Genomic DNA, 26,264 nt, shown 5'->3' with positions numbered 1-26,264 from the left:
TATTCCTTTTTTTTTTTTTTTTTTTTTTTGAGACAGAGTATCGCTCCGTCGCCCAGGCTGGAGTGCGGTGGCACAATCTCAGCTCACTACAACCTCCGCCTGCCTCCTGGGTTCCAGTGATTCTCCTGCCTCAGCCTCCCAAGTAGCTGGGATTACAGGCACTTGCCACCACGCCCAGCTAATTTTTATATTTTTAGTAGAGATGGGGTTTCACCATGTTGGCCAGGCTGGTCTCGAACTCCTAGGCTCAAGCAATCTTCCCACCTGGGCCTTCCAAAGTGCTGGAATTACAGATGTGAGCCACTGCACCTGGTCACCACTTTATCAGTCTATTCCTGAAGCTCTACTTCCGGGGCTCTGATCCTATTATCCTAAGAACACTGGCCCAAGTCTCTTTGCATCTGGATGCTGCCCGGGCCTTCTGCCTCTTCCATTTATAACAGCTCCTACTTCCAACACTCCTGTGGCTCCAGATTATGCTCCGGGCAAAACCCACCCTTCTCCCAAAGACCCTGATCCCCCTGTCCCCCCACAATCTTGCCCCTGTTGACCGCCCTGCAGTCCCCTTCCCCCTCATCTCACCCCTGCCCCTGGCCTCCTGACTGCTCTTCAAGCTGCTAAGATCACTGCCCTCTCAAGGTCTTTGCCCATCCTGTGCCCTCCTCCTGGAGCACCCTTTCCCTGGCCAGCTCCCTGTCCTGCCTCGGGTCCAAGTTCCAGTCTGTGCCTGTCCTGACACCCTGGCTTTCTTTGTTGTCTGCGATGATTTGGCTCCTTCATTTGCTCATTGTCTCAGCGCCAGATCACAAGTTCCAAGAGGCCAGGCCGGATCCACCTGGTTTTTTAGGGCTGGGCCCAGGGCACCACAGGCAGAAATGGGTCATTATCTCTCCGAGTCTTTTCTTTTTTTTTTAAACGAAGTCCCGCTCTGTTGCCAGGCTGGAGTGCAGTGGCGCCATCTCGTCTCACTGTAACATCCGCCTCCTAGATTCAAGCAATCCTCCCACCTCAGCCTCCTGAGTACCTAGGATTACAGGCATCACCAGGCCTGGCTAATTTTCCTGTTTTTAGTAGAGACAGGGTTTCATCATGTTGGCCAGGCTGGTCTCAAACTCCTGACTTCAAGTCATCCGCCCGCCTCAGCCTCCCAAAGTGCTGCAATTACAGGCCACCACGCCTGGCTAATTTTTGTATTTTTAGTAGAGACGGAGTTTCGCCATGTTGGCTAGGCTGGTCTCAAACTCCTGACCTCAAGTGATCGCCCGCCTCAGCCTCCCAAAATGCTGGGATGACAGGCGTGAGCCACTGCGCCCAGCGTCTCCCTGAGTCTTAAGGGAGAAATACCTCAAAGAAGAACTTGACCTTCCTCTGGGGCAACTTCCCTGCTTCCCTCCTGGGCAAATCCAGCCTGGTTTCCTTCCCTGGGTGCAAAATTAGTTCCACTGGGTGCCCAACACACACATGCTACAGATGGGTAAACTGAGGCAATAAGGGCCGGGCCAGAGCCCCACTTAACAAGTGGGTCTAGAGTCGGCTGAGCCCCTGGTGTGACCCAGACCCTTCTCTGTGCTATCATCAGTTCCTTTGGCTTAGGGGTCTCAAGCAGCCTGTCTGAACGGGGCGGCTGATGCAGAGGCTTCCGGAACTTTCTGCCCCTCCTTGCCCGCCTCCCCGCCCCCGGCTCCCGCAGGGCCCTGACTTTCGGTAAATGACAGTGGCTCAGGAAACCAAGGGGCCCACACAGGAAGGAGCCGAGTGGGACTTTCCTCTCGCTGCCTCCCGGCTCTGCCCTCCCTTCGAAGGTCCAGGGTCCCTGCCCGCTAGGTAAGAGCTGGCGATGCCGCAGGGCTCTGCCCAGACACTGGGGGAGGATGGTGGTGGCTGGGGATGGCTGGGCTGGGGCAGGGTGCTGCCAGGGCAAAGGCTAGCTCGCCTTCCAGGCCTCGGAGGAAAGCTGCGAGACAGACGTGAGCCGAGACTCGCGTCCTCTGATCGCTCGCTTCTCTGGGCTTCAGCTTTGACTAAGGCCGGGAGACGCCTGCCTTGCGGACCTGGAGGAGTCACTGCGCATGCGCGACGGGGGCTGCGGGGTTGGGGGGTGGGGAAGAGGGATTGGGGAGGAGGGATTGGGGGGCGGAGTTCCCAGCCCCTACCCTCCAGGCCTTCCCGGTCCAGACACAGGGTACCCGACCATGCCAGGATGCAGAACGTTGAGGATTATAAACAGGGGATGCCAAGGCGGGAGGATAGCTTGAGGCCAGGAGTTCAAGGCCAGCCTGGGCAACATAGCCAGACCTCCATTTCTACAAACATTTTTAAAAAACCAAAAAAACTATGGCGTTTTCTGGGACCAAACATCACCTCTGACTTTTCTTTTTTTTTTTTTTGTTCAATATTACAAAATAATAATATTTTGTTAAGATTTTTTTGTTGTTGTTTTGGAGATGGGGGTCTTGCTATGTTGTTCAGGCAGGTCTCTAACCCCTGGCCTCAAGCTATCCTGCTGCCTCAGCCCCCTGAGTAGCTGGGATTGCAGTGGGGCGCCACTGCCACCGAAGCCTTATTTTAAACTCGATTGGGGCTGGGCACAGTGGCTTATGCCTTTAATCCCAACACCTTGGGAGGCTGAGGCCAGCGGATCACTGGAGGTCAGGAGTTCGAGATCAGCCTGGTCAACATGGTGAAACCCTATCTCTACTAAAAACACAAAAATTAGTCAGGCTTGGTGGCGGGTGCCTGTAATTCCAGCTACTCAGGAGGCTAAGGCAGGAGAATCGCTTGAACCTGGGAGGTGGAGTTTGCAGTGAGCCGAGATCATGCCACTGCGCTCCAGCCTGGGAGACAGAACAAGAATCCGTCCTCCCCCCTACAAAAAAAAAAAAAAAAAAAAAGGCTGGGCAATGTGGCTCACGTGTGTAATCGCAGCACTTTGGGAGGCCAAGGCAGGCGAATTACCTGAGGCCAGGAGTTTGAGACCAGCCTGGCCAACATGGTGAAACTCCGTCTCTACTAAAAATAGAAAAATTAGCTGGGCGCTGTGCTGCACGCCTGTAATCCCAGCCACTTGGGAAGCTGAGGCATGAGAATCGCTTGAACCCAGGAGGCAGAGGCTACAGTGAGCCAAGATCGTGCGACTGCGCTCCAGCCTGGGTGACAGTGCGAGACTCCGTCTCAAACAAACAAACAAACAAACTTGATTGGCTGATGTTGAGGGGACGATAGAGAGGCTATGCTGTGTGATTTTATTTCTATAAAGGGCAAAACTAGGCATCAATCTCTCTGTGGGAGAGATGGGGCTCCTCCAAGGTTCCTGGGACTAGGAATGTGCTCATTCTTGGTCTGGGCATCGGTGACATCAAAGTGTCCCTTTGGTAAGGTTCTTTCCCCCACAAGACTTCCCTTCCCACGGTAACCACCACACCACTGTGCCAATTGCCCTTCCTGTTTGGTTTAACAGGCGTTTGTTGATCACTTACCGGCACATCATCAAGAAATATACAAATTAATGCACATTAATTGAGTTGACACTTTAGGCCTGGATTGCACTCAGCAAACCACCTCAATGAGGATGCTGGGGAGTCAGCCCATTTCACAGCTGCGAAGGCTGAGTCCTAGGGGTCCTAGTCCTCTGATTGTCTTAAACCTCATTAGGCCGGGCGCAGTTTCTCACACCGGTAATCCCAACATTTTGGGAGTCCGAGGCAGGAGGATCACTCGAGGTCAGGAGTTCCAGACCAGCCTCACCAACATGATGAAACCCCGTCTCTACCAAAAATACAAAAATTAGCTGGGCATGGTGGCGTGCCCCTGTAATCCCAGCTACTTGGGAGGCTGAGGCAGGAGAATCACTTGAACCCAGGATGCAGAGTAAGCCGAGATTGTGCCACTGCACTCCAGCCTGGGCGACAGAGCTAGACTCTGTCTCAAAACAAAAACAAAAACAAAAAAACCCTCATTAATGCTGCCCCACCCCAGCCACGGGGCATTATTTTGGATCATAGTTTTTGTATTGTGTTTTTTTTCTAGAGATAAGGTCTTGCTCTGTCGCCCAGGCTGGAGTGCAGTGGTGTGATCATAGCTCAATGCAGCCTCAACCTGCAGAGCTGAAGGCATCCTCCTGCCTCAGCCTCCCAAGTAGCTAGGACTATGGGGGTGTGCCACCATGCCCTGCTAATTTTTTAGAGATGAGGTCTCAAAATCCTAGCCTCAAGTGATCCACCTGCCTCGGCCTGTCAAAGTGCTGGGATTACAAGGCTTTTTTTTTCTTTTTGAGAGGAGGTCTCGCTATATTGCCCAGTCTGGTTTCAAACTCCTGGTCTCGGCCAGGCGCGGTGGCTCACACATGTAATCCAGCATTTTGGGAGGCTGAGGCAGGCTGATCACTTGAGGCCAGGAGTTTGAGACCAGCGAAACCCCATCTCTACTAAAAATACAAGAAAATTAGCTGGGCGTGATGGTGCCCACCTGTAATCCCAGCTACTGGGGTGGCTGAGGCACGAGAATCTCTTGAACTTGGGAGGCGGAGGTTGCAGTGAGCTGAGATTGCGCCACTGCACTCCAGCCTGGGTGACAGCGTGAGACTCTGTCTCAAAAAAGCAAAAAACATAAAACAAACTCCTGGTCTCAAGCTATCCTTCCTTCTTGGCCTCCGGAAGTGATGGGATTACAGACATGAGCCACCGCGCCCTGCTGGAACTTAGGTTTTTGTTTGTTTGTGTTTGTTTTTCCCAACATTTTCTTCAGATCTTCTTCATTCAGGTCAATTTGAGTGACCTCCTTTTTCTCCCCAATTTTTCTCAGGGGACTCGAAGCCCCACCCCTTGCCCCACCCAGCTGAGGGCCCTGAGTGCTGAGGTTTCTCAGAGCAAGTGAGCGAGCGGGTGGGAGGTGTTGGGGGCTGGAAGCAGGGGGCCAGTTTCCTCCTGGGCCCATCCCAGGGAGGCTTTCCTTCTTTCTTTCTTTCTTTCTTTTTTTTTTTTTTTGAGACAGAGTCTGACTCTGTTGTCCAGGCTGGAGTGCAGTGGTGCAATCTTGGCTCACTGCAACCTCTGCCTCCCAGGTTCAAGTGACTGTCCTGCCTCAGCCTCCCGAGTTGCTGGGATTACAGGAACGCGCCACCACACCCGGCTAAGTTTTGCACTTTTTAGAGGCAGGGTTTCGCCATGTTGGCCAGGCAGGTCTCAAACTCCTGACCTCAAGTGATCCTCCCGCCTCGGCCTCCCAAAATGCTGTGATTACAGGCATAAGCCACCGCACCCGGCCTCCAGCACTCCTTTCCATGCCCTCCCTGCTCAGAAGTCCAATCCCCTCTGACCAGGACTGAGGGGCTTTTTCTCTCTGTGCCCCAGGCAAGTTGCACTCATGGCACCTCCAAGTGAAGAGACGCCCCTGATCCCTCAGCGTTCATGCAGCCTCTTGTCCACGGAGGCTGGTGCCCTGCATGTGCTGCTGCCCGCTCGGGGCCCCGGGCCCCCCCAGCGCCTATCTTTCTCCTTTGGGGACCACTTGGCTGAGGACCTGTGCGTGCAGGCTGCCAAGGCCAGCGGTGAGTGCATCCCTAGTGGATCGGGCCAGAGGGAAGGATAGGGCTGTGTGGGGCCAAGACTGGAAGCTGGAATAGTTGCCTGCAGAAGTCAGCATTGGAGCTGGGGCTTTGGGGGATGAGTAGGAGTTTGGTAATGGAGAAAGGTGTGCAGGGTTGGCTTCTGAGGCAGAGGGAATGGCCTGTGCAGACGGAGAGGTGTGACGGCACATGAAGGGAACAGCTGGTCATACCTTGAGGTATGGAAGGATCTGGACGGTTGGGTATGATGCTGGCACTCCTGAAGGGCACAGATGGGGTGACTCAGGAGGGAGCTGATGGGACCATCCCCTGTAGGCATCCTGCCTGTGTACCACTCCCTTTTTGCTCTGGCCACGGAGGACCTGTCCTGCTGGTTCCCCCCGAGCCACATCTTCTCCGTGGAGGATGCCAGCACCCAAGTCCTGCTCTACAGGATTCGGTAGGAAGTGCCCCCCAGCCCCCAGGGATTGTACAATTTTATCATCTCCTTGCATTTCGAGGTGCCCACACCCCTGCCCCAGGGAGGTATGATCACTACCCATTTCTCAGGTGAGGAAACAGACCAGAGAGGGTGGGTCACCTGCCCAAGGTCACACAGCAAGTTAAAGGTACAAGCTGGGCTCTGTGAGGACTCCGCAGAATCTGTCCCTTGCCCCCACCATAATGTCACTCCTACTGAGGTTGGGTTGCACTTTCATCCCAGGGTTCTCTCCTCTCCTCACAGCTTTTACTTCCCCAATTGGTTTGGGCTGGAGAAGTGCCACCGCTTCGGGCTACGCAAGGATTTGGCCAGCGCTATCCTTGACCTGCCAGTCCTGGAGCACCTCTTTGCCCAGGTGGGGCTCTGCCTGGGGTTTGACCCAGGGGGTTGGGGGCCCAAGGGGCAACATCAGGGCTGGCATGCAATCAGGTGGGGCCTCTTCTGACCCTCCCTGTGGCAGTCCAGGGGTGGGGGTCAGCCCAGGATTAGGGGGGTCTGCAGGTTAACAACAGGGCTTGAAGTTGGGTGGCCTCAGCTGATGCTCCCCGTGGCGGCCCCCCAGCACCGCAGTGACCTGGTGAGTGGGCGCCTCCCCGTGGGCCTCAGTCTCAAGGAGCAGGGTGAGTGTCTCAGCCTGGCCGTGTTGGACCTGGCCCGGATGGCGCGAGAGCAGGCCCAGCGGCCGGGAGAGCTGCTGAAGACTGTCAGGTGAGAGCCACCAGGCTGTGGGGACGGCCTCTGCTTGGGATGAGCAACGTGGGCTCCATCGGGGCTTTGCCGGGCTCCCACCATGGAGTTCTCCTGCAAGCTTTCAGGGTGTTCCTATGACCCAGGGCCTCCCACGAACCCAGCCCTCTCCACCCCCAGGCTCCAGCTGGACAGACACCTGACCTCCCCCAGCTAAAAGGCCTGTGGGGTCCCTGTCCGACCTGTGGGCGCCAATGGCCCTCCCCTACTCTGAGGTCCGGTCCTCATACCTGACCCTGAATGAGAGTCTGTGTGTGCCTCATGCCCCAACTAGGGCAGCACCCCAGCCCCTGGGCTAAAGCCTGGGTTTGTGTGTGTCCCCGCGGGGACCCCTCCAGACGCTGAGGGCCGGCTCCCTCCCCTCCAACCCCTGCAGCTACAAGGCCTGCCTACCCCCAAGCCTGCGCGACCTGATCCAGGGCCTGAGCTTCGTGACGCGGAGGCGTATTCGGAGGACGGTGCGCAGAGCCCTGCGCCGCGTGGCCGCCTGCCAGGCAGACCGGCACTCGCTCATGGCCAAGTACATCATGGACCTGGAGCGGCTGGATCCAGCCGGGGCCGCCGAGACCTTCCACGTGGGCCTCCCTGGGGCCCTTGGTGGCCACGACGGGCTGGGGCTGCTCCGCGTGGCTGGTGACGGCGGCATCGCCTGGACCCAGGGAGAACAGGAGGTGAGGGCGGACTCCCCCGCTGGGCGGGGCCAACGTGGGGGCGGGGCTCGGGGAGGGGCCGGAGAGTGGTAGGGGATGTGGGGCGGAGCCAAAACGAAAGACATGGGGAAGTGGGCGAGGCTTAATGAGGGGCGGGGCTTAGTGAGGGAGGAGACTGCGGGAGTGGGAGGGGCAAACTGAGTGAAGGGTTGGGCTGAGCGACCCGGGAATGAAAATGGGAGGGGTTGAGGAGTGGGTGGGTGGGCGCTGGAACGAGGCAAGACTGAGAGACAGAGTGAGGCTCCGAGAGCTGGGAGGCTGCAAAGCGGGGCAGGGATCAAGGGGCGGGGTCCGGCAGAGAGAAGGAGGCGGGGATTGGCAGAGGGGGTGGGAGATGTTTGGGGATGGGTAGGGGAGGTGTTGAGAGGTTGGAGTTGATAGGAGGGGGCGCGGCTTGGAAGGGTTGAGTGGGAAAGGGATAGGGAGTGGATGGTGTGGCTTGGGGGTGGGTTCATGGGCGTGGTTTGGCGGGGTCCAGCAGGGCCCCCACTTCGGTACTCCCCCTCCTTCCCAGGTCCTCCAGCCCTTCTGCGACTTTCCAGAAATCGTAGACATTAGCATCAAGCAGGCCCCGCGCGTTGGCCCGGCCGGGGAGCACCGCCTGGTCACTGTTACCAGGACAGACAACCAGATTTTAGTGGGTGCAGGATTCCCCTCCCCTCCAGCCTTACCCCGAGGGCGGGACCGGCACCCTCGGGTTTCACTGGGCTCTGACGCTTGTCCCTCGCAGGAGGCCGAGTTCCCAGGGCTGCCCGAGGCTCTGTCGTTCGTGGCGCTCGTGGACGGCTACTTCCGGCTGACCACGGACTCCCAGCACTTCTTCTGCAAGGAGGTGGCACCGCCGAGGCTGCTGGAGGAAGTGGCCGAGCAGTGCCACGGCCCCATCACGTAAGGACCTGTCCCCCATTCCCGGCCTCTGTGGCCTCTCAGGGCCCCTCCCCTTCTCTATGCCTCGGTGTCCTCACCTTCCAGGAGCCCTGGACAGGGGTCAAGTTTTCAAACCACACCTGCCGCACAGTCAGCACTCAGTGAAGCTGAAGTATTCCTTCTGCTTCACAGGGCGACCACTACTCTCTCTCTCTCTGACCCCAGGGCCATTTCCTGGAGATGGACAAGTCGCCCACCTTCACCTACAGCCTCTTGTTTAATCTCCCAGGAAGGGCCAGGCATAGTGGGGCACACCTGCAATCGCAGCGCTTTGAGGGGCCAAGGCGTGAGGATTGTTTGAACTCAGGAGTTGGAGACCAGTCTAGGCAACAGGAGAGACCCCATCTCTACAAAAAAAGAAAAAAAAAAATAGCTGGATGTGGTGGTTGACCTGTAGTCCCAGCGACTCTGGAGGCTGAGGCAGGAGGATCACTTGAGCCCAGGAGTTGGAGGCTGCAGTGAGCTGAGATTGCACTCCAGCCTGGGCAACCAAGCAAGACCCTGTCTCTATTAAAACAAACAAACAAACAATCTCCCAGAAGAGGCCAAGACTTACAGCTGATTTTCTTTTTTTTTTTTTTTTTTTTTTTTTGAGACGGAGTCTGGCTCTGTCGCCCAGGCTGGAGTGCAGTGGCACGATCTCGGCTCAATGCAACCTCTGCTTCCCAGGGTCACGCCATTCTCCTGCCTCAGCCTCCCGAGTAGCTGGGACTACAGGTGCTCGCCACCACGCCCGGCTAATTTTTTGTATTTTCAGTAGCGACGGGGTTTCACGGTGTTAGCCAGGATGGTGTTGATCTCCTGACCTCGTGATCCACCTGCCTCGGCCTCCCAAAGTGCTGGGATTACAGGCGTGAGCCACCGCGCCTGGCCCATGGCTGATTTTATAAATGGGGGGAGGGTGTCACCTGGCAAGGATCCCAGGGCTACAGAGGTACCTGAATTTGAGCCCAGGTCTCTCTGTCTTCTATCTCTGACTCCTCCCCATTCCCTCTCACCTTCCCCCACAGTCTGGACTTTGCCATCAACAAGCTCAAGACTGGGGGCTCACGTCCTGGCTCCTATGTTCTCCGCCGCAGCCCCCAGGACTTTGACAGCTTCCTCCTCACTGTCTGTGTCCAGGTCGGTCTACTGCTAGGGTGGGTAGTGGAGGGCTGCCTGGAGGAGGTGACGTTTGAGTTGAGATTTAAAAGATCAGTCAGCATTTGGTTCCTGAAGAATAGGAGGGAAAAGACACCCCCGGTGAACAGAACAGCATATTCAAAGGTCTAAAGACTGGAATGAGTTCATGGTGCTTTAGGAGGAAGGACTGAGGCTGGGCACGGTGGCTCACGCCTGTAATCCCAGCCTTCGGGAGGCCAAGGCAGGCAGATCACTTGAGGTCAGGAGTTCGAGACCAGCCTGGCCAACATAGTGAAACCCCGTCTCTACTAAAAATACAAAAATTAGCTGGGCATGGTGGCGCAAGCCTGTAATCCCAGCTACTCGGGAGGCTGAGGCAGGAGAATCACTTGAACCTGGGAGATGGAGATTGCAGTGAACAGAGTTCGCGCTATTGCACTGCAGCTTGGGGCAACAGAGCGAGACTCTGTCTCAAAAAAAAAAAAAAGGCCGGGCACGGTGGCTCATGCCTGTAATCCCAGCACTTTGGGAGGCCGAGGTAGGCAGATCACGAGATCAAGAGATCGAAACCATCCTGGCCAAAATGGTGAAACCCTGTCTCTACTAAAAATATAAAACTTAGCTGGGCGTGGTAGTGGGCACCTGTAGTCCCAGCTACTTGGGAGGCTGAGGCAGGAGAATCGCTTGAACCTGGGAGGCAGAGGTTGCAGTGAGCCAAGGTCACGCCATTGCACTCCAGCCTGGGTGACAGAACCAGACTCTGTCTCCAAAAAAAAAAAAAAAAAAAGAGAAAAAAAAGGAAGAAGGACTGAGAGGGAGAGTGTTGCTCAGTCCCACTCAGGGGCCACTCTTCTTTGCAGACACCCCTTGGTCCTGATTATAAGGGCTGCCTCATCCGGCGCAGCCCCACAGGAACCTTCCTTCTGGTTGGCCTCAGCCGACCCCACAGCAGTCTTCGAGAGCTCCTGGCAACCTGCTGGGATGGGGGGCTGCACGTAGATGGGGTGGCAGTGACCCTCACTTCCTGCTGTATCCCCAGACCCAAAGGTGAGCCCCTTCCTCCCCCGAAATGAGTGGCTGATCTGGGACCCTGGCTTTCTATGTCTGTGACAGCTCCTGTGTGGGTGGCAAGTGGCAGAAACTGCAGGTCAAGGTGGGTTAGGGAAGAAAAGGTGATTTGTTGGCTCAGGAAGTTAGAGATATATAACCTTTAGGTCTGGCTTGATCTAGGCACAGCTAGATGTGAGCCATGTCATCTGCACCTAGTCTCTCTCCAGCTCTCAGCTCTTCCTCTGGGTGAATTTCACTCCTGGACAAACCCCTCTGATGGGACAATTCTGAGATGTGAGTTCTTCTGAGTCTCCCAGAATCCCTAGTAGAACCGATCCCTGGTTGTCCACAGTGCCACTTGCTCATTAAAGCCCCCTGCAGGGCTCCTTCCTTCCTTGTCGCTCATCCCAAATCCCTATGGGGGCTTTCTGGATCTCCTTTCAAATAAACCATGTGCCAGCCAGGCACAGTGGCTCACGTCTGTAATACCAGCACTTCGAGAGGCTGAGGCAGATGGATCACTTGAGGTCAGGAGTTTGAGACCAGCGTGGCCAACATGGTGAAACTCCATCTCTACTAAAAATACAAAAATTAGCCGGGTGTGCTGGCACACTCCTGTAGTCCCAGCTACTCGGGAGGCTGAGGCAGGAGAATTACTTGAACCCAGGAGGCAGAGGTTGCAGTGAGCCGAGATCGCACCACTGCACTCCAGCCTGGGTGACAGAGCGAGACTCTGTCTCAAAAAAAAAAAAAAAAAAAAAATTAGCCGGGCACGGTGGCACACACCTGTAGTCCCAGCTATTCGGGAGGCCGAGGCAGGAGAATCGCTTGAACTTGGGAGGTGGAGGTTGCAGTGAGCTGAGATCGCACCACTGCCCACCCAGCCTGGGTGACAGAGTGAGACTCCGTCTCAACAGCAGCAGCAACAACAAAACAAAAACAACAACAAAAAGCCATGTGCCCTGAAGTCTTCATCTCAGGGTCGGCTTCCAGAGGGTACCTCAAACTAAGGCATGAGTTAGCTAACCCTTGGGGACTTTTCACCTCTGATTTCTGGTTTTTCTCCCTCATCCTCTCCCCATAGAAAAGTCCAACCTGATCGTGGTCCAGAGAGGTCACAGCCCACCCACATCATCCTTGGTTCAGCCCCAATCCCAATACCAGCTGAGTCAGATGACATTTCACAAGATCCCTGCTGACAGCCTGGAGTGGGTAAGAGGCCCTGGGAAATGAGGTGATACCTCAGTCTGGGGTCCAGAGACTCAGATGTGTGGCCTCAGGCATATGCTATAATTTTACCTTGCCTCGGTTTTCCCATCTGTAAAATGGGGCCAGCAGCTATGTCTCGCTTGGGCTGGGATCCTGCAGGAACCCCCTCACTGGCCTCTTCTGCTGTCCCCTCACCATTCAGCATGAGAACCTGGGCCATGGGTCCTTCACCAAGATTTACCGGGGCTGCCGCCATGAGGTGGTGGATGGGGAGGCCCGAAAGACAGAGGTGCTGCTGAAGGTGATGGATGCCAAGCACAAGAACTGCATGGAGGTGAGAGCGATGGGGACCAGACTTTTGGAGTCAGGGCTGGCTGGAGAGGGGGTCGTGGATGCAGAGAAATTTAAAAACACACGGGGACCTGGGCGTGGTGGCTCATGCCTGTAATCCCAGCACTTTGGGAGGCTGAGGCAGGAGGATGGTTTGAAGCCAGGAGTTCAAGAACAGCCTAGGCAACATAGCGAGACCTCGTCTTTACAAAAAAATTTTAGGCCGGGCGCGGTGGCTCACGCCTGTAATCCCAGCACTTTGGGAGGCTGAGGCGGGCAGATCATCTGAGGTCGGGAGTTCGAGACCAGCCTGACCAACATGGAGAAACCCCATCTCTACTAAAAATACAAAATTAGCCGGGCATGGTGGTGCATGCCTGTAATCCCAGCTACTCGGGAGGCTGAGGCAGGAGAATCGCTTGAACCTGGGAAGCGGAGGTTGCAGTGAGCCAAGATTGCACCACCGCACTCCAGCCTGGGTGACAGAGGGAGACTCTGTCTCAAAACAAAAACAAAAAAAACACCATAGATGATAGTGGGAACTTCTGTCCCGTATCAGAAAATCATGGTAGTACTGTGTGCACTAATGGCAGACTCCAGGGCCAAAGGTGACCTGTGGCCAGGTGTTCCCCTAAGGCAGGTCTGTGAGCACAAAATTTGGGATTATTGGAGTGGAAGAAACCCACGCATCTTCTCTCCCTTCCCACCTTCCCCAGTCATTCCTGGAAGCAGCGAGCTTGATGAGCCAAGTGTCATACCGGCATCTCGTGCTGCTCCACGGCGTGTGCATGGCTGGAGACAGTGAGAGCCCCCCACCCACCCACCCCACCCCTGCCTCACCCAAGTCCAGGCTGTTCTTCCCACCTCTGTTCTGAGCCGCTATATGACAGCACCAGCAACACACTGGGCCACCCTGGATGGGAGCCGTGTTCATTACCCTTTATTTATGTCTCTCCATCATCACTCCTTGGAAAGCGGCTCCAGGTTCCCACCCATATCCAGCCCCAGAATGACCTGAAGTCAGACAAACCTGGCTTTCTAATCTCTGCAGCTTTGTACGGGTCACGTAGCCTTTCTGAGCCTTGGTTTCATTGGTTGGGAGTCCAGGATGGGCCAGGAGCTGGGGACAGAGCCTAGAATATGACAGGCAGGGTGTGATGAGGTGTGAGGAGGGCAGCACAGAGCATTGTGGATGGTCAGAGAGGCTGCTGGGCCAGGCTGGGGGTTGGGCAATGCTTGTGGGAAGACAGAGATGCATTCTAACCTGGAAAGATAAGGACAGGTGTGGATTAGGAAAGGAAGAGGGATGTTCTAGGCAGAGGACACAGAACATGCAAAGGGTTAGAAGTGAGATACAGAGGCTGGGCATGGTGGCTCATGCCTGTAATTGAAAAGCCGAGGTGAGTGGATCACCTGAGATCAGGAGTTCAAGACCAGTCTGGCCAACATGGCAAGACCCCGTCTCTACTAAAAATACAAAATCAGCCGGGTGTGGTGGCATGCGCCTGTAGTTCCAGCTACTTAGGAGGCTGAGACAGGAGAATCGCTTGAACCCGGGAGGCAGAGGTTGCAGTAAGCTGAGATCGCACCACTGCACTCCAGCCTGGGCAACAGAGTAAGACTCTGTCTCAAAAGAAAAAAGAAAAAAAAAAGTGAGATACAGATACAGACAGGGCTCAGCACCTTCCAGGCATTCCAGGCAAATCATTCAGAGATCAGGTGGGAGGAGAGGTGAGTACTGTATGAACAGAGGCAGCAGGGGAGGGAACAGACAGAGATGAGAGTTTGAGAGACCCTGAGAGCCAGGGTGTTGGCAGAACCTGCTCAACACAAGTGCAGTTCAGTCTCCCAACCCCGCCTCTCCCTGCTGCCAACCAGGCACCATGGTGCAGGAATTTGTACACCTGGGGGCCATAGACATGTATCTGCGAAAACGTGGCCACCTGGTGCCAGCCAGCTGGAAACTGCAGGTGGTCAAACAGCTGGCCTACGCCCTCAACTATCTGGTGAGTGCTCCTCTGCCTGCTCCACCCTCCATTCCCAGGGAAGGCTTTCTCTGGGTGGAAGAGGAATTGGGAGTGGGCTCTGTAGTATGCATAGGAGTTTGGTAAGGGTTCGAGGGGAGGGCATTTTAGGTTGAGGTTGTGAGAACACTAGAAGAGAACAAGTCATTCTTGGATGTCAGGGCGTGTAGTGAATGATGAGGCTGGGCAGGAAGAAAGGCTTCCTAGAAGAAGGAACACTGGAGATAGGGCCTTGAAAGTTGAGTAGAAGTTCATCAAGAGAAGAAAGGAAGGAAGGAATGTCAGGCTGAGGGAACAGCCTAGGCAAAGGCCTGCAGGCTAAATAGTGTGTTGCATCCCCTGGGGCCTATCAGGCAGTTCTGTTGGCAGGAGACCAGGGTGCAAGTGTGGAATGGAAGTTCATTGGAAGCTTGCGCAAGGGCCTTGAATGCCAGGCTGAGGAGATTTCACTTTGTGTCAAAGGCACTGGGGAGTCACAGGATGGGGTGGTGTTTGAGAAGGGGAGGGACATAGCCAGGTCAGTGTAGGGGGTGAACTAGAGGGGCAAGACAGGATGTCAGGAGTCAGGGACGATGCTGGAGCATGTCTGAGCAGTACCAAGTGGGTTTTGAAGGGTGTATAGGAGTTTGCCAAACAGACTCTTCATTCATCAAACCCTCCCGGGCATTTTCCTGTGCCTGGCCCCCTTAGGAGGACAAAGGCCTCCCCCATGGCAATGTCTCTGCCCGGAAGGTGCTCCTGGCTCGGGAGGGGGCTGATGGGAGCCCGCCCTTCATCAAGCTGAGTGACCCTGGGGTCAGCCCCGCTGTGTTAAGCCTGGAGAGTAAGTTCCTGGAGGCGGAGGAGGGAGGGGCTGAGCAGGGCAAGGAAGTGGATCCCTGATCCCACTTTCATTCCCTCAGTGCTCACCGACAGGATCCCCTGGGTGGCCCCCGAGTGTCTCCGGGAGGCCCAGACACTTAGCTTGGAAGCTGACAAGTGGGGCTTCGGCGCCACGGTCTGGGAAGTGTTTAGTGGCGTCACCATGCCCATCAGTGCCCTGGATCCTGCTAAGGTCAGAGCCCCTCACCTGGCATCGGTCTCCGAACCCCCACTTTGACAGAAGGGCAGACTGACATCCAGTCTGGGGAGATTGGGGTGGGTCTGTTGGGTTGGGGATTACCGACTCCTCCTCTCACCTCAGAAACTCCAATTTTATGAGGACCGGCAGCAGCTGCCGGCCCCCAAGTGGACAGAGCTGGCCCTGCTGATTCAACAGTGCATGGCCTATGAGCCGGTCCAGAGGCCCTCCTTCCGAGCCGTCATTCGTGACCTCAATAGCCTCATCTCTTCAGGTGCCCGCTGGGACGGGTTGGGTGGGAAGGGCTGTGATGTCATATTGGGCCCAGTGGAAGGAGCGTGGTTTGCAGCAGGCCACGCCCTGTGTGTCTGGCGAGGTTGGAGGGGTTGGTGACTGTGACAGTCAGTGTGAGCTTCAACGGCTACTGTAACGAACAGTCCCCTCAGTTCAAGGTTCAACATGATGAAATTTTATTTATTTATTTATTTTTGAGACAGAGTCTTGCTCTGTTGCCTAGGCTGGAGTGCAGTGGCACAATTTCGGCTCACTGCAACCTCTACCTCCTTGAACCTCTAGTTCAAGCGATTCTCCTGCCTCAGCCTCCTGAGTAGCTGGGATTACAGTGTGTGCCACCACGTCCAGCTAATTTTTGTATTTTTGGCAGATATGGGGTTTCACCATATTGGCTAGGCTGGTCTCGAACTCCTGACCTCAGGTGATCCACCCACCTCTACCTCCTAAAGTGCTGGGATTACAGGTGTGAGCCACCGTGTCTGGTCTATTTCATTCTTTTAAAAAAATGTTTGGCGGGGCACAGTGGCTCATGCCTATAGTTCCAGCTATAGGTAGGTGGATCGCTTGAGCCCAGGAGTTCAAGACCAGCCTGGGCAACATGGCAAAACTCCATCTCTACAAACAAACAAACAAAAAATTAGCCAGGCATGGTGATGCATGCCTGTATGCATTTTTATTTTATTTTATTTTATATTTTTGAGACACTATCTCCCTCTGTCACCTAGGCTGGAGTGCAGTGGCGTGATCGTGGCTCACTGCAACCTCTGCCTCCCTGGTTCAAGCAATTCTCCCACCTCAGACTCCCAAGTAGCTAGGATTACAAGGGTGTGCCACCAAACACGGCTAAATTTTTGTATTTTTTCGTAAAGACAGGGTTTTGCCATGTTGGCTGGGCTAGTCTTGAACTCCCGGTCTCAAAGAGATCCATCCACCTCAGCCTCCCAGTGCTGGGATTACAGGCATGAGCCACCACACCAGGCTGGATTTTTTTTTTTTTTTCTGTGATGGGGTTTTGCTATGTTCCCCAGGCTGGTCTTGAATTACTGGCTCAAGCAATCCTCCTGCCTTAGTCTCCCAAATAGCTGGGATTACAGGCACACACAACCATGCCCAGTGTGATATTTAGTCTTCATTCAATGAGGGTGTCCAGGCCCACAGGAACCTCTCACTTAGTGGCTGCACTCACCGCAGGCGTTGGGTCCCCGTTGGATCCTCTGCAGATAAAAGAGAGAGTGTGGAGGGCCCCGTATTAGGTTTCCATGGGTCAGGACTGGAGGGGCACCCAGCATATCTTGTCCATCAGCCTGAGCTCAGTCATGTGGCCACATCTCATAGCAGTGGAACTGGGGAAATGAGTTCTCATCATGTCCTCCATCTTTGTAGCCATGTGGAGTTGCACAGGGTGTGCACTGCACAAGGAGGCTTCCTTTGCCTGGGACGGAGTGGGAGACACCTTTTTCCAGTCTCCACAAGGTACCCTTTGGCTTGCAATGGCCCTGCCATAATGCACAGAGAGGGTCAATATGCAGATGGAGGTTGCACAGCAAGTCAACTCAGGAGTGGGGCCCAGGATGAGAGGCGCTGCTTACCATTGCCCATGCCCCCACCCCAGACTATGAGCTCCTCTCAGACCCCACACCTGGTGCCCTGGCACCTCGTGATGGGCTGTGGAATGGTGCCCAGCTCTATGCCTGCCAAGACCCCACGATCTTCGAGGAGAGACACCTCAAGTACATCTCACAGCTGGGCAAGGTAAGGTGGGCAGGGCCAGGGTGGGCTAGAGAGGGCAGGGCAGCATCCAGGTGCCTGGACATCAGTCCCGCTATCCCCCAGGGCAACTTTGGCAGCGTGGAGCTGTGCCGCTATGACCCGCTAGGCGACAATACAGGTGCCCTGGTGGCCGTGAAACAGCTGCAGCACAGCGGGCCAGACCAGCAGAGGGACTTTCAGCGGGAGATTCAGATCCTCAAAGCACTGCACAGTGATTTCATTGTCAAGTATCGTGGTGTCAGCTATGGCCCGGGTGAGCCAGCTCCCGGATGAGTGAACCAAGACGTATGGGTGCTTTTCAAAGTGCACATTCTTACCCTCCTGCCAGGCCACTTTAGGTGGGCTGGGAACGTGATTATTGATCCAGATTCACATGGGTTACAGGTTTGAATCCTGACTCTACCCCTTACCAGTTGTGAAACCTTAACTTTTCTGAGCCTCAGTTTCTCCAGCTGAAAAATGGGCCATTGTGATATTCACTTTGTTGTTGTTGTTGTTTGTTTTTTTGAGACAGAGTCTCGCTCTGTCACCCAGGCTGGAAGCAGTGGCTCAATCTCGGCTCACTGCAACCTCTGCCTTCCAAGTTCAAGTGATTCTCCTGCCTCAGCCTCCAGAGTAGCTGGGATTACAGGAGCGTGCCACCACACCCGGCTAATTTTTGTGTTTTTAGTGGAGATGGGTTTTCACCATGTTGGCCAGGCTGGTCTTGAACTCCTGACCTCAAGTGAGGCTTCCAAAGTGCTGGGATTGCAGGCGTGAGCCACTGCACCTGGCCGTGATATATAAACACATCAATGTATGTTGTAGAAAGTACTCAAGAGATATTAACAATGTGCCATTGTTGCGGTTCCCATATTACAGTCAGCAAAACTGAGGTCGAGAGGGACACAAGGTCCCACTGTGAAAGGGGGGAAGAATGGGGGGACGAGCAGGGCTGGGCCCTGCTGTGACAGCTCCTGCCTTCTCCAGGCCGCCAGAGCCTGCGGCTGGTCATGGAGTACCTGCCCAGCGGCTGCTTGCGCGACTTCCTGCAGCGGCACCGCGCGCGCCTCGATGCCAGCCGCCTCCTTCTCTATTCCTCGCAGATCTGCAAGGTGCGAGGGGGCGCCCCGGGACTTGTGGGGATTCAGCTGGCTCGGCCTGGGCAGGGGTCTGCTTGGAGGTCGCGGTGAAGGCTGAGGAGTGGTTTGGGGTCCAGGTCTCGGGGGTGGTGGGGTTGGCTTAGGGCTCAGGATCAGAACTTCAGTGGAGGATGGCTCGGGGGTAGGGTGATAGTTGGGGTCTGGGTTGGGGTGCCAGGTCACGCTTGGGGTACCTGCCGGATTATCCTGGGATCCTCTCTGCACGCTCACACCGCCCGCCCGCAGGGCATGGAGTACCTGGGCTCCCGCCGCTGCGTGCACCGCGACCTGGCTGCCCGAAACATCCTCGTGGAGAGCGAGGCACACGTCAAGATCGCTGACTTCGGCCTAGCTAAGCTGCTGCCGCTTGACAAAGACTACTACGTGGTTCGCGAGCCGGGCCAGAGCCCCATTTTCTGGTGGGGAACCCGCGCCCAGGCTCCGCCCCTACTCCCCACTGCTCTGGCTCCGCCCCCAGACATGCCCCCGCCCCCTCCCGCTGCTTTGCTCCCCAGCATTAGCCCCGCCCTTCCTCCGCTGCAGCTTTGGCCCCTCCCACTCCCCAGAGCCCCGCCCCCTCAACAGCACTGGCTCCTCAGTCTCCCGCTGCCCTGCTGTCAGCGGCCCCCAGCCTTAGCCCCGCCCTTCTCTCAGCTCTCGCCCCGCCCAAGCTTCAGAACCCCACCCCTCCAACACCCTGGCTCCGCCCCTCAGGGCTGGCCCCCCTCTTAGTTCCGCCCTTCCCCCCGCCCAGTTCTGGCCCCTCCCCCTCCCACGGCTCTGGCCCCGCCCCATCTCCGCCCCTCCGTGCTGCCCCCGCCTCCTCCCCACAGCCTTAGCTCTTCCCAGGCACCTCCCAGGGCTGGAGAATCCACCTATCCCACAGCCAGGGAAACCGAGACCCTGGAGACGGGACTGACCTGCTCACAGTCCCCACCTACCCTGACTAGTTCCCCATTCCAAGGCTGCCCCCCTCTTCCTGTCCTTTCCCCACCGTCGCATCTCAAGACCTTGTCCCCTCTCCAGGTATGCCCCCGAATCCCTCTCGGACAACATCTTCTCTCGCCAGTCAGACGTCTGGAGCTTCGGGGTCGTCCTGTACGAGCTCTTCACCTACTGCGACAAAAGCTGCAGCCCCTCGGCCGTGAGTCGGCTTCCCAGGGCCCCCAGCCTTCTTCTCCCTCCACGCCCCTCGTGGCCAATCTCCAACCTGTCTGCGCCTGCGTCCCTCTTTAGCATGGGGTCACCTGGTCCCAGCATCATAGGCCCCAGTGGGGAGGACCCTTCCTCACCTTTCTGACCCCTTCACGGTGCAGGCAGCCCCTCCCCGCTCCATCACAGATGGCCCCTACCCCCACCACGGGTGGCCCCTCCCCCTCCACCCACGGAGGCCCCTCCCCCACCACATGCGCTCCACATTGGCTCCAGGAGTTCCTGCGGATGATGGGATGTGAGCGGGATGTCCCCGCCCTCTGCCGCCTCCTGGAACTGCTGGAGGAGGGCCAGAGGCTGCCGGCGCCTCCTGCCTGCCCTGCTGAGGTGAGCGCCGCAGGGCTAGCCTCAGTTTCCCAGTCTGTAGATTGGGCCGGGGTCTCGGGCAAGCCAGCTGGCGCCTGAGTCTCTGTACTGAGAAGAAAGGCTAGAGTGTGAGGCCGATGAGGATCCTGGCCCCCACTTGGCTACTCTCTCACTGTGTGGCAAGTCAGAGCACTTTCAGAGCCTCAGTTTACCCTTTTCCAAAATGAGAATAGTAATGCCTTATAGGGTGAGGGAAGATCAAACTCCTGAACACCTGTGCCTGTGAGGGCTCAGCTCAAAGCCGAGCACACAGTCGATGCTCCATAAATGGTGGTGAAGTTCATGGTTTTTTTTTTCTTTTTTTTTTTTTTTAATAGATGTGGGCTCACTCTGTTGCCCAGGCTGGGGCGCAATTATAGCTCACTGCAGCCTCCAACTCCTGAGCTCAAGTGATCCCCCTAGTTCAGTGTCTCTAGTAGCAGGGGCTACAGGTGTACACCACCACACTTGGCTAATTTAAAAATAATTTTTTAGAGATGGGAGCCTCACTATATTGCCCAGGCTGGTCTTGAACTCGTGGGCTCAAGCGATTCTCCTGCCTCAGCCTCCCAAAGTGCTGGGACTATAGGTGTACATCACCATGCCTGGCTAATTTAAAAGTAATTTTGGCCAGGTGTGGTGGCTCACACCTGTAAACCCAGCACTTTTGAAGGCTGAGGCGGTCAGATCACCGGAGGTCAGGAGTTCGAGACTAGCCTGGCCAACATGGTGACACCCTGTCTCTACTAAAAATACAAAAATTACCCATGTGTAGGTGCGTGTGACCTCAGCTACTTGGGAGGCTGAGGCAGGAGAATTGCTTGAACCTGGGAGGGGAAGGTTTCAGTGAGCCGAGATCATGCCACTGCACTCCAGCCCGGGCGACAGAGCAAGATTCCATCTCAAAATAAATAAATAAATAAATAAACAAATAAAAATAATTTTTTTAAGAGACAAGGTCTCACTATGTTGCCCAGGCTGGTCTTGAACTCCTGGGCTCAAGCGATCCTCCTGCCTTGGCCTCCCAAAGTGCTGAGATTTACAGGCATAAGCCACTGTGCCTGGCTAATTTAAAAAAATTTTTTAAAGAGATGGGGTCTCTCTGTGTTGCCTAGGCTGGTCTTGAGCTCGTGGGGTCAAGTGATCCTCCTGCCTCGGCCTCCCAAAGTGCTGGGATTACAGACGTGAGCCACCACATCCCACCCTCTCATGGTTTATAATCATATAATCATAACCTTTGTGGAAGTGTCTGACATGCAGTTGGTCATTGATAAATTAATTCGCTCAGGCCAAAAACATTTATTGAGTGCCAACTGTGTGCCAGGACTTGTTGGGTGCTGAAGACCCTGTCCTCCCAGTAACTAGCAAAATCTGATAAGAACATTCTAGGCTGGGTGCGATGGCTCATGCCTATAATCCCAACACTTTGGGAGGCTGAGGCAGGAGGATCACTGGAGCCCAGGAGTTCAAGACCAGCCTGGGCAACATAGTGAGACCTTGTCTCTACAAACAATACAAGCAATAGCCGGTGTGGTGACATGCACCTGTGGTTTCGGCTACCAGGAAGGCTGAGGCAGGAGGATTGCTTGAGCCCAGGAGGTTAAGGCTGCAGTGAGCCATTATTATACCACTGCACTCCAGCCTGGACAACAGAGTGACACCCTGTCTCAAAACAAAACAAAACAAAACAAAAAAACCAAAAATCTGGTAGTGATAAGTGCCTTGAAAGAGATGAACAGAGGGAAATGGCGGGGTGGGGTGGTCAAAGAGGGCCTCTTACGGGGCCGACGCCGGAAGGAGGAGGAGCCTACACATGAGTAAAGCTAGGAGAAGAAATTTCCAGTGGAGGACACGGAAGGGACAAAGGCCTTGGGGAGGTAATGAGCTGGGTGCCTTTAAGCACCAGTGCGATGGAGGCAGGTGTGACTGCCTGGAACAAATGAGGGAGGGAGGGATGGAGATGAGCGAAGGAGGGCATCAGGGAGAGGTGGTTTTTTTTTTTTTTGAGACGTGGTTTTGCTCTTGTTGCCCAGGCTGGAGTGCAATGGCGCAATCTCGGCTCACCACAACTTCCGCCTCCCAGGTTCAAGCAATTCTCCTGCCTTAGACTCCGCAGTAGCTGGGATTACAGGCACACGCCACCTGTAATTTTTTTTTTTTTTTTTTTAGTTAAGATGGGGTTTCTCCATGTTGGTCAGGGTGGTCTCGAAAGGAGAAGTGTGTTGTAAAATCCATAGGGGCTGGGCACGGTGGCTCACACCTGTAATCCCAGCCCTTTGGGAGGCCGAGGTGGGTGGATTACATGAGGTCAGGAGTTCAAGACCAGCCTGACCAACATGGTGAAACCCCATCTCTACTAAAAATACAGACTTAGCCAGGTGTGGTGGTGTGTGCATGTAATCCCAGCTACTTGGGAGGCTGAGGCAGGAGAATCGCTTGAACCCAGGAGGCAGAGGTTGCAGTGAGCCGAGATCGCACCACTGCATTCCAGCCTGGGCAACAAGAGCGAAACTTTATCTCAAATAAATAAATAAATAAGATCCATAGGGAGCCATGGGAGTTTTTGTTGCAGAGATGGGATGGAATTTAATTTGTGTTTTAAAACTGAATGGGTGCGGTGGCTCATGCCTATAATCCCAGCACTTTGGGAGGCTGAGACAGGTGGATCACCTGAGGTCAGGAATTTGAGACCAACCTGGCCAACATGGTGAAACCCTGTCTCTACTAAAAATACAAAATTAGCCAGGCGTGGTGGCACATGCCTATAATCCCAGCTACTCAGGAGGCTGAGGCAGGATAATTGCTTGAACCCGGGAGGCGGAGGTTGCAGTGAGCCGAGATCATGCCATTGCACTCCAGCCTGGACAAGAGAGCTAGACTCCGTCTCAAAAAACAAAAACAAATACACTGAATGGGAGTTGTGTCCTTTGGACTGCTCAGGCACGACCCCATTATCTGTCCCCCGCCCCTCAGGTTCACGAGCTCATGAAGCTGTGCTGGGCCCCTAGCCCACAGGACCGGCCATCATTCAGTGCCCTGGGCCCCCAGCTGGACATGCTGTGGAGCGGAAGACGGGGGTGTGAGACTCATGCCTTCACTGCTCACCCAGAGGGCAAACACCACTCCCTGTCCTTTTCATAGCTCCTGCCTGCAGACCTCTGGATTAGGTCTCTGTTGACTGGCTGTGTGACCTTAGGCAGGGAGCTGCCCCTCTCTGGGCCTCGGAGGCCTTATGAGGGTCCTCTACTTCAGGAACACCCCCATGACATTGCATTTGGGGGGGCTCCCGTGGCCTGTAGAATAGCCTGTGGCCTTTGCAGTTTGTTAAGGTTCAAGACAGATGGGCATATGTGTCAGTGGGGCTCTCTGAGTCCTGGCCCAAAGAAGCAAGGAACCAAATTTAAGACTCTCGCATCTTCCCAACCCCTTAAGCCCTGGTCCCCTGAGTTTCCTTTTCTCTCTGTCTCTTTTTATTTTTTTTATTTTTATTTTTATTTTTGAGACAGAGCCTCGCTCTGTTACCCAGGGTGGAGTGCAGTGGTGCGATCTCGGCTCAGTGCGACCTCTGCTTCCCAGGTTCAAGCGATTCTCCTGCCTCAGCCTCCCAAGTAGCTGGGATTACAGGTGTGCACCACCACACCCAGCTAATTTTTTTTATAATAGAGATGAGGTTTCACCATGATGGCCAGGCTGATCTCGAACTCCCAACCTCAAGTGATCCTCCCACCTCAGCCTCCCAAAGTGTTGGAATAATAGGCATGAGCCACCACACCCAGGCTTTTATTTTTTTAAATTTATTATTATTATTTTTAAGAGACAGGATCTTGCTACATTGCCCAGGCTGGTCTTGAACTCCTGGGCTACAGTGATCCTCCTGCCTTATCCTCCCAAATAGCTGGGACTACAGGCACCTAGTTTTGAGTTTCCTGTCTTATTTCCAATGGGGATATTCATGTAGCTTTTTTTTTTTTTTTTTGAGACGGAGTCTCGCTCTGTCGCCCAGGCTGGAGTGCAGTGGCGCAATCTCGGCTCACTGCAAGCTCCGCCTCCTGGGTTCACACCATTCTCTCGCCTCAGCCTCCCGAGTAGCTGGGACTACAGGCGCCCGCCACCACACCCAGCTAATTTTTTGTATTTTTAGTAGAGACGGGGTTTCACCTTGTTAGCCAGGATGGTTTCCATCTCCTGACCTCGTGATCTGCCCGTCTCGGCCTCCCAAAGTGCTGGGATTACAGGCATGAGGCACCGCGCCTGGCCCTCATGTAGCTTTAAATGTATGATCTGACTTCTGCTCCCCGATCTCTGTTTCTCTGAAGGAAGCCAAGGACAAGAGCAGTTGCTGTGGCTGGGACTCTGCCTTTTAGGGGAGCCCGTGTATCTCTTTGGGATCCTGAAAGGGGGCAGGAAAGGCTGGGGTCCCAGTCCACCCTAATGGTATCTGAGTGTCCTAGGGCTTCAGTTTTCCCACCTGTCCAATGGGACCCTTTCTGTCCTCACCCTACAAGGGGCACAAAGGGATGACACCAAACCTGGCAGGAACTTTTCACGCAATCAAGGGAAGGAAAGGCATTCCTGGCAGAGGGAACAGCATGCCAAGCGTGAGAAGGCTCAGAGTAAGGAGGTTAAGAGCCCAAGTATTGGAGCCTACAGTTTTGCCCCTTCCATGCAGTGTGACAGTGGGCAAGTTCCTTTCCCTCTCTGGGTCTCAGTTCTGTCCCCTGCAAAATGGTCAGAGCTTACCCCTTGGCTGTGCAGGGTCAACTTTCTGACTGGTGAGAGGGATTCTCATGCAGGTTAAGCTTCTGCTGCTCCTCCTCACCTGCAAAGCTTTTCTGCCACTTTTGCCTCCTTGGAAAACTCTTATCCGTCTCTCAAAACTCCAGTTACCACATCCTTGCAGCCTTCCCTCATATACCCCCACTACTACTGTAGCCCTGTCCTTCCCTCCAGCCCCACTCTGACCCTGGGGCTGGGGAAGTGTCTGTGTCCAGCTGTCTCCCCTGACCTCAGGGTTCCTTGGGGGCTGGGCTGAGGCCTCAATACAGAGGGGGCTCTGGAAGTGTTTGTTGACTGAATAAAGGAATTCAGTGGAAAAGATGCTTTGTGCTGGACTTGGGGCGATGGGGAGCCTCAGAGGGTGTGTGAGCTGGGAGGGATGTGGTTAGAGCTGTGGGCCAGAGACCTCTCAGGGAGCCACAGTGGGGGCCCCAGGGCAGGCTGGTGGAGGAGGACCACTGGGTGGGGCTTGGCTGGGGCCCTCGAGGACAGAGCCCCCTCACTCCCAGCCCCAGCTGCTGGCCTTGGCTGCAGCCTGGGGGAGCTGATTACAGGCTCTCTGTGGGTGGGGAAGGAACAGGATGCTCTCCCGGTGGTCAGAGGACAAGGCCAGGTTGGGGGAGCGAGGCTGTGGGGAGAGGACCAGCATCACTGGGGCCGGACCACCTCCCCACCGACCGGCCCCCGTCATATGCACCTCATAACTGCTGGAAAGATGTGGAGAGTGGCCAGGCTCAGTGGCTCACGTCTGTAATCCCAGCACTTTAAGAGGCCAAGGCAGGAGGATCACTTGAGGTCAGGAGTATGAGATCAGCCTGGCCAACATGGCGAAACCGTCTCTACTAAAAATACAAAAATTAGCCTGGTGTTCTGGCACATGCCTGTAATCCCAGCTACTCAGGAGGCTGAGGCAGAAGAATTGCTTGAAACTGGGATGTGGAGGTTGCAGTGAGCTGAGATCATGCCATTGCACTCCAGCCTGGGCGACAGAGCGACTCCGTTTCAAAAAAAAGAAAAACGCGGACAAAGACAGACATACAGAAGGAAACTGAGAGATGAAGGCCGAGAGAGACTCAGAGAGAGAGAGAGAGAGATCCCTGTCCCTGCTCTCTTAGCCCCAGAGGGCCCCCTAATTTGGTAGAAATAGGGAGGGAGCTGCTCTGGGGTCAAGCAAGACTCTAGTTCCAGCCCAGGTTCTCTCCTGCCTAGGGTCAAGCATCCTTCCCTCTCTCAGCCTCAGATTCCCTCCTTGGGAAAACAAAGCTATAAGACCCCCTAGGCATGAAGCGGGGGCCAAGCATCCGCTGAACAAATAAATCCTGCTCTATTCTGGGTCCCCCAGCCCCTGCTCACCCAGAGGGGACAACCGTGTTGGGGAGACAGAGCTTCGGATGGGACACCCCCAGCCCTGCGTGTCAGGCGCCTTGAGAAGACTCGGGCTCTGCTTGGCCTCCTGTGACCTTGGGCAAGTTTGGGGTCCTTTCTCTGTGCCTCAGTTTTCTTTTTCTCTTTTTCTTTTCTTT

At 55.1% G+C, this 26,264-nt stretch overlaps 1 protein-coding gene across 1 annotated transcript; it reads left to right on the top strand.

The window, feature by feature from the left end:
- The first annotated feature begins 1,665 nt into the window (after window positions 1–1,665).
- JAK3 (Janus kinase 3) lies at window positions 1,666–25,060 on the top strand. The gene is made up of 24 exons (XM_055372134.2): window positions 1,666–1,824; window positions 5,349–5,545; window positions 5,879–6,002; window positions 6,288–6,399; window positions 6,607–6,752; window positions 7,168–7,462; window positions 8,016–8,138; window positions 8,232–8,389; window positions 9,439–9,550; window positions 10,411–10,597; window positions 11,685–11,812; window positions 12,012–12,143; window positions 12,856–12,940; window positions 14,018–14,145; window positions 14,854–14,986; window positions 15,066–15,217; window positions 15,347–15,497; window positions 17,130–17,269; window positions 17,351–17,540; window positions 18,257–18,381; window positions 18,655–18,827; window positions 19,435–19,552; window positions 19,837–19,947; window positions 22,939–25,060. Exons 1-24 carry the CDS (start codon window positions 1,709–1,711, stop codon window positions 23,104–23,106), a joined length of 3,504 nt encoding a protein of 1,167 aa, XP_055228109.1. The 5' UTR covers window positions 1,666–1,708; the 3' UTR covers window positions 23,107–25,060.
- The last annotated feature ends 1,204 nt before the right edge of the window (window positions 25,061–26,264 follow it).

The sequence above is a fragment of the Gorilla gorilla genome, chromosome 20, assembly GCF_029281585.2.
Source record: "Gorilla gorilla gorilla isolate KB3781 chromosome 20, NHGRI_mGorGor1-v2.1_pri, whole genome shotgun sequence".
Lineage (NCBI taxonomy): Eukaryota > Metazoa > Chordata > Mammalia > Primates > Hominidae > Gorilla > Gorilla gorilla.
This window is presented reverse-complemented; position numbering and strand designations above follow the sequence as displayed.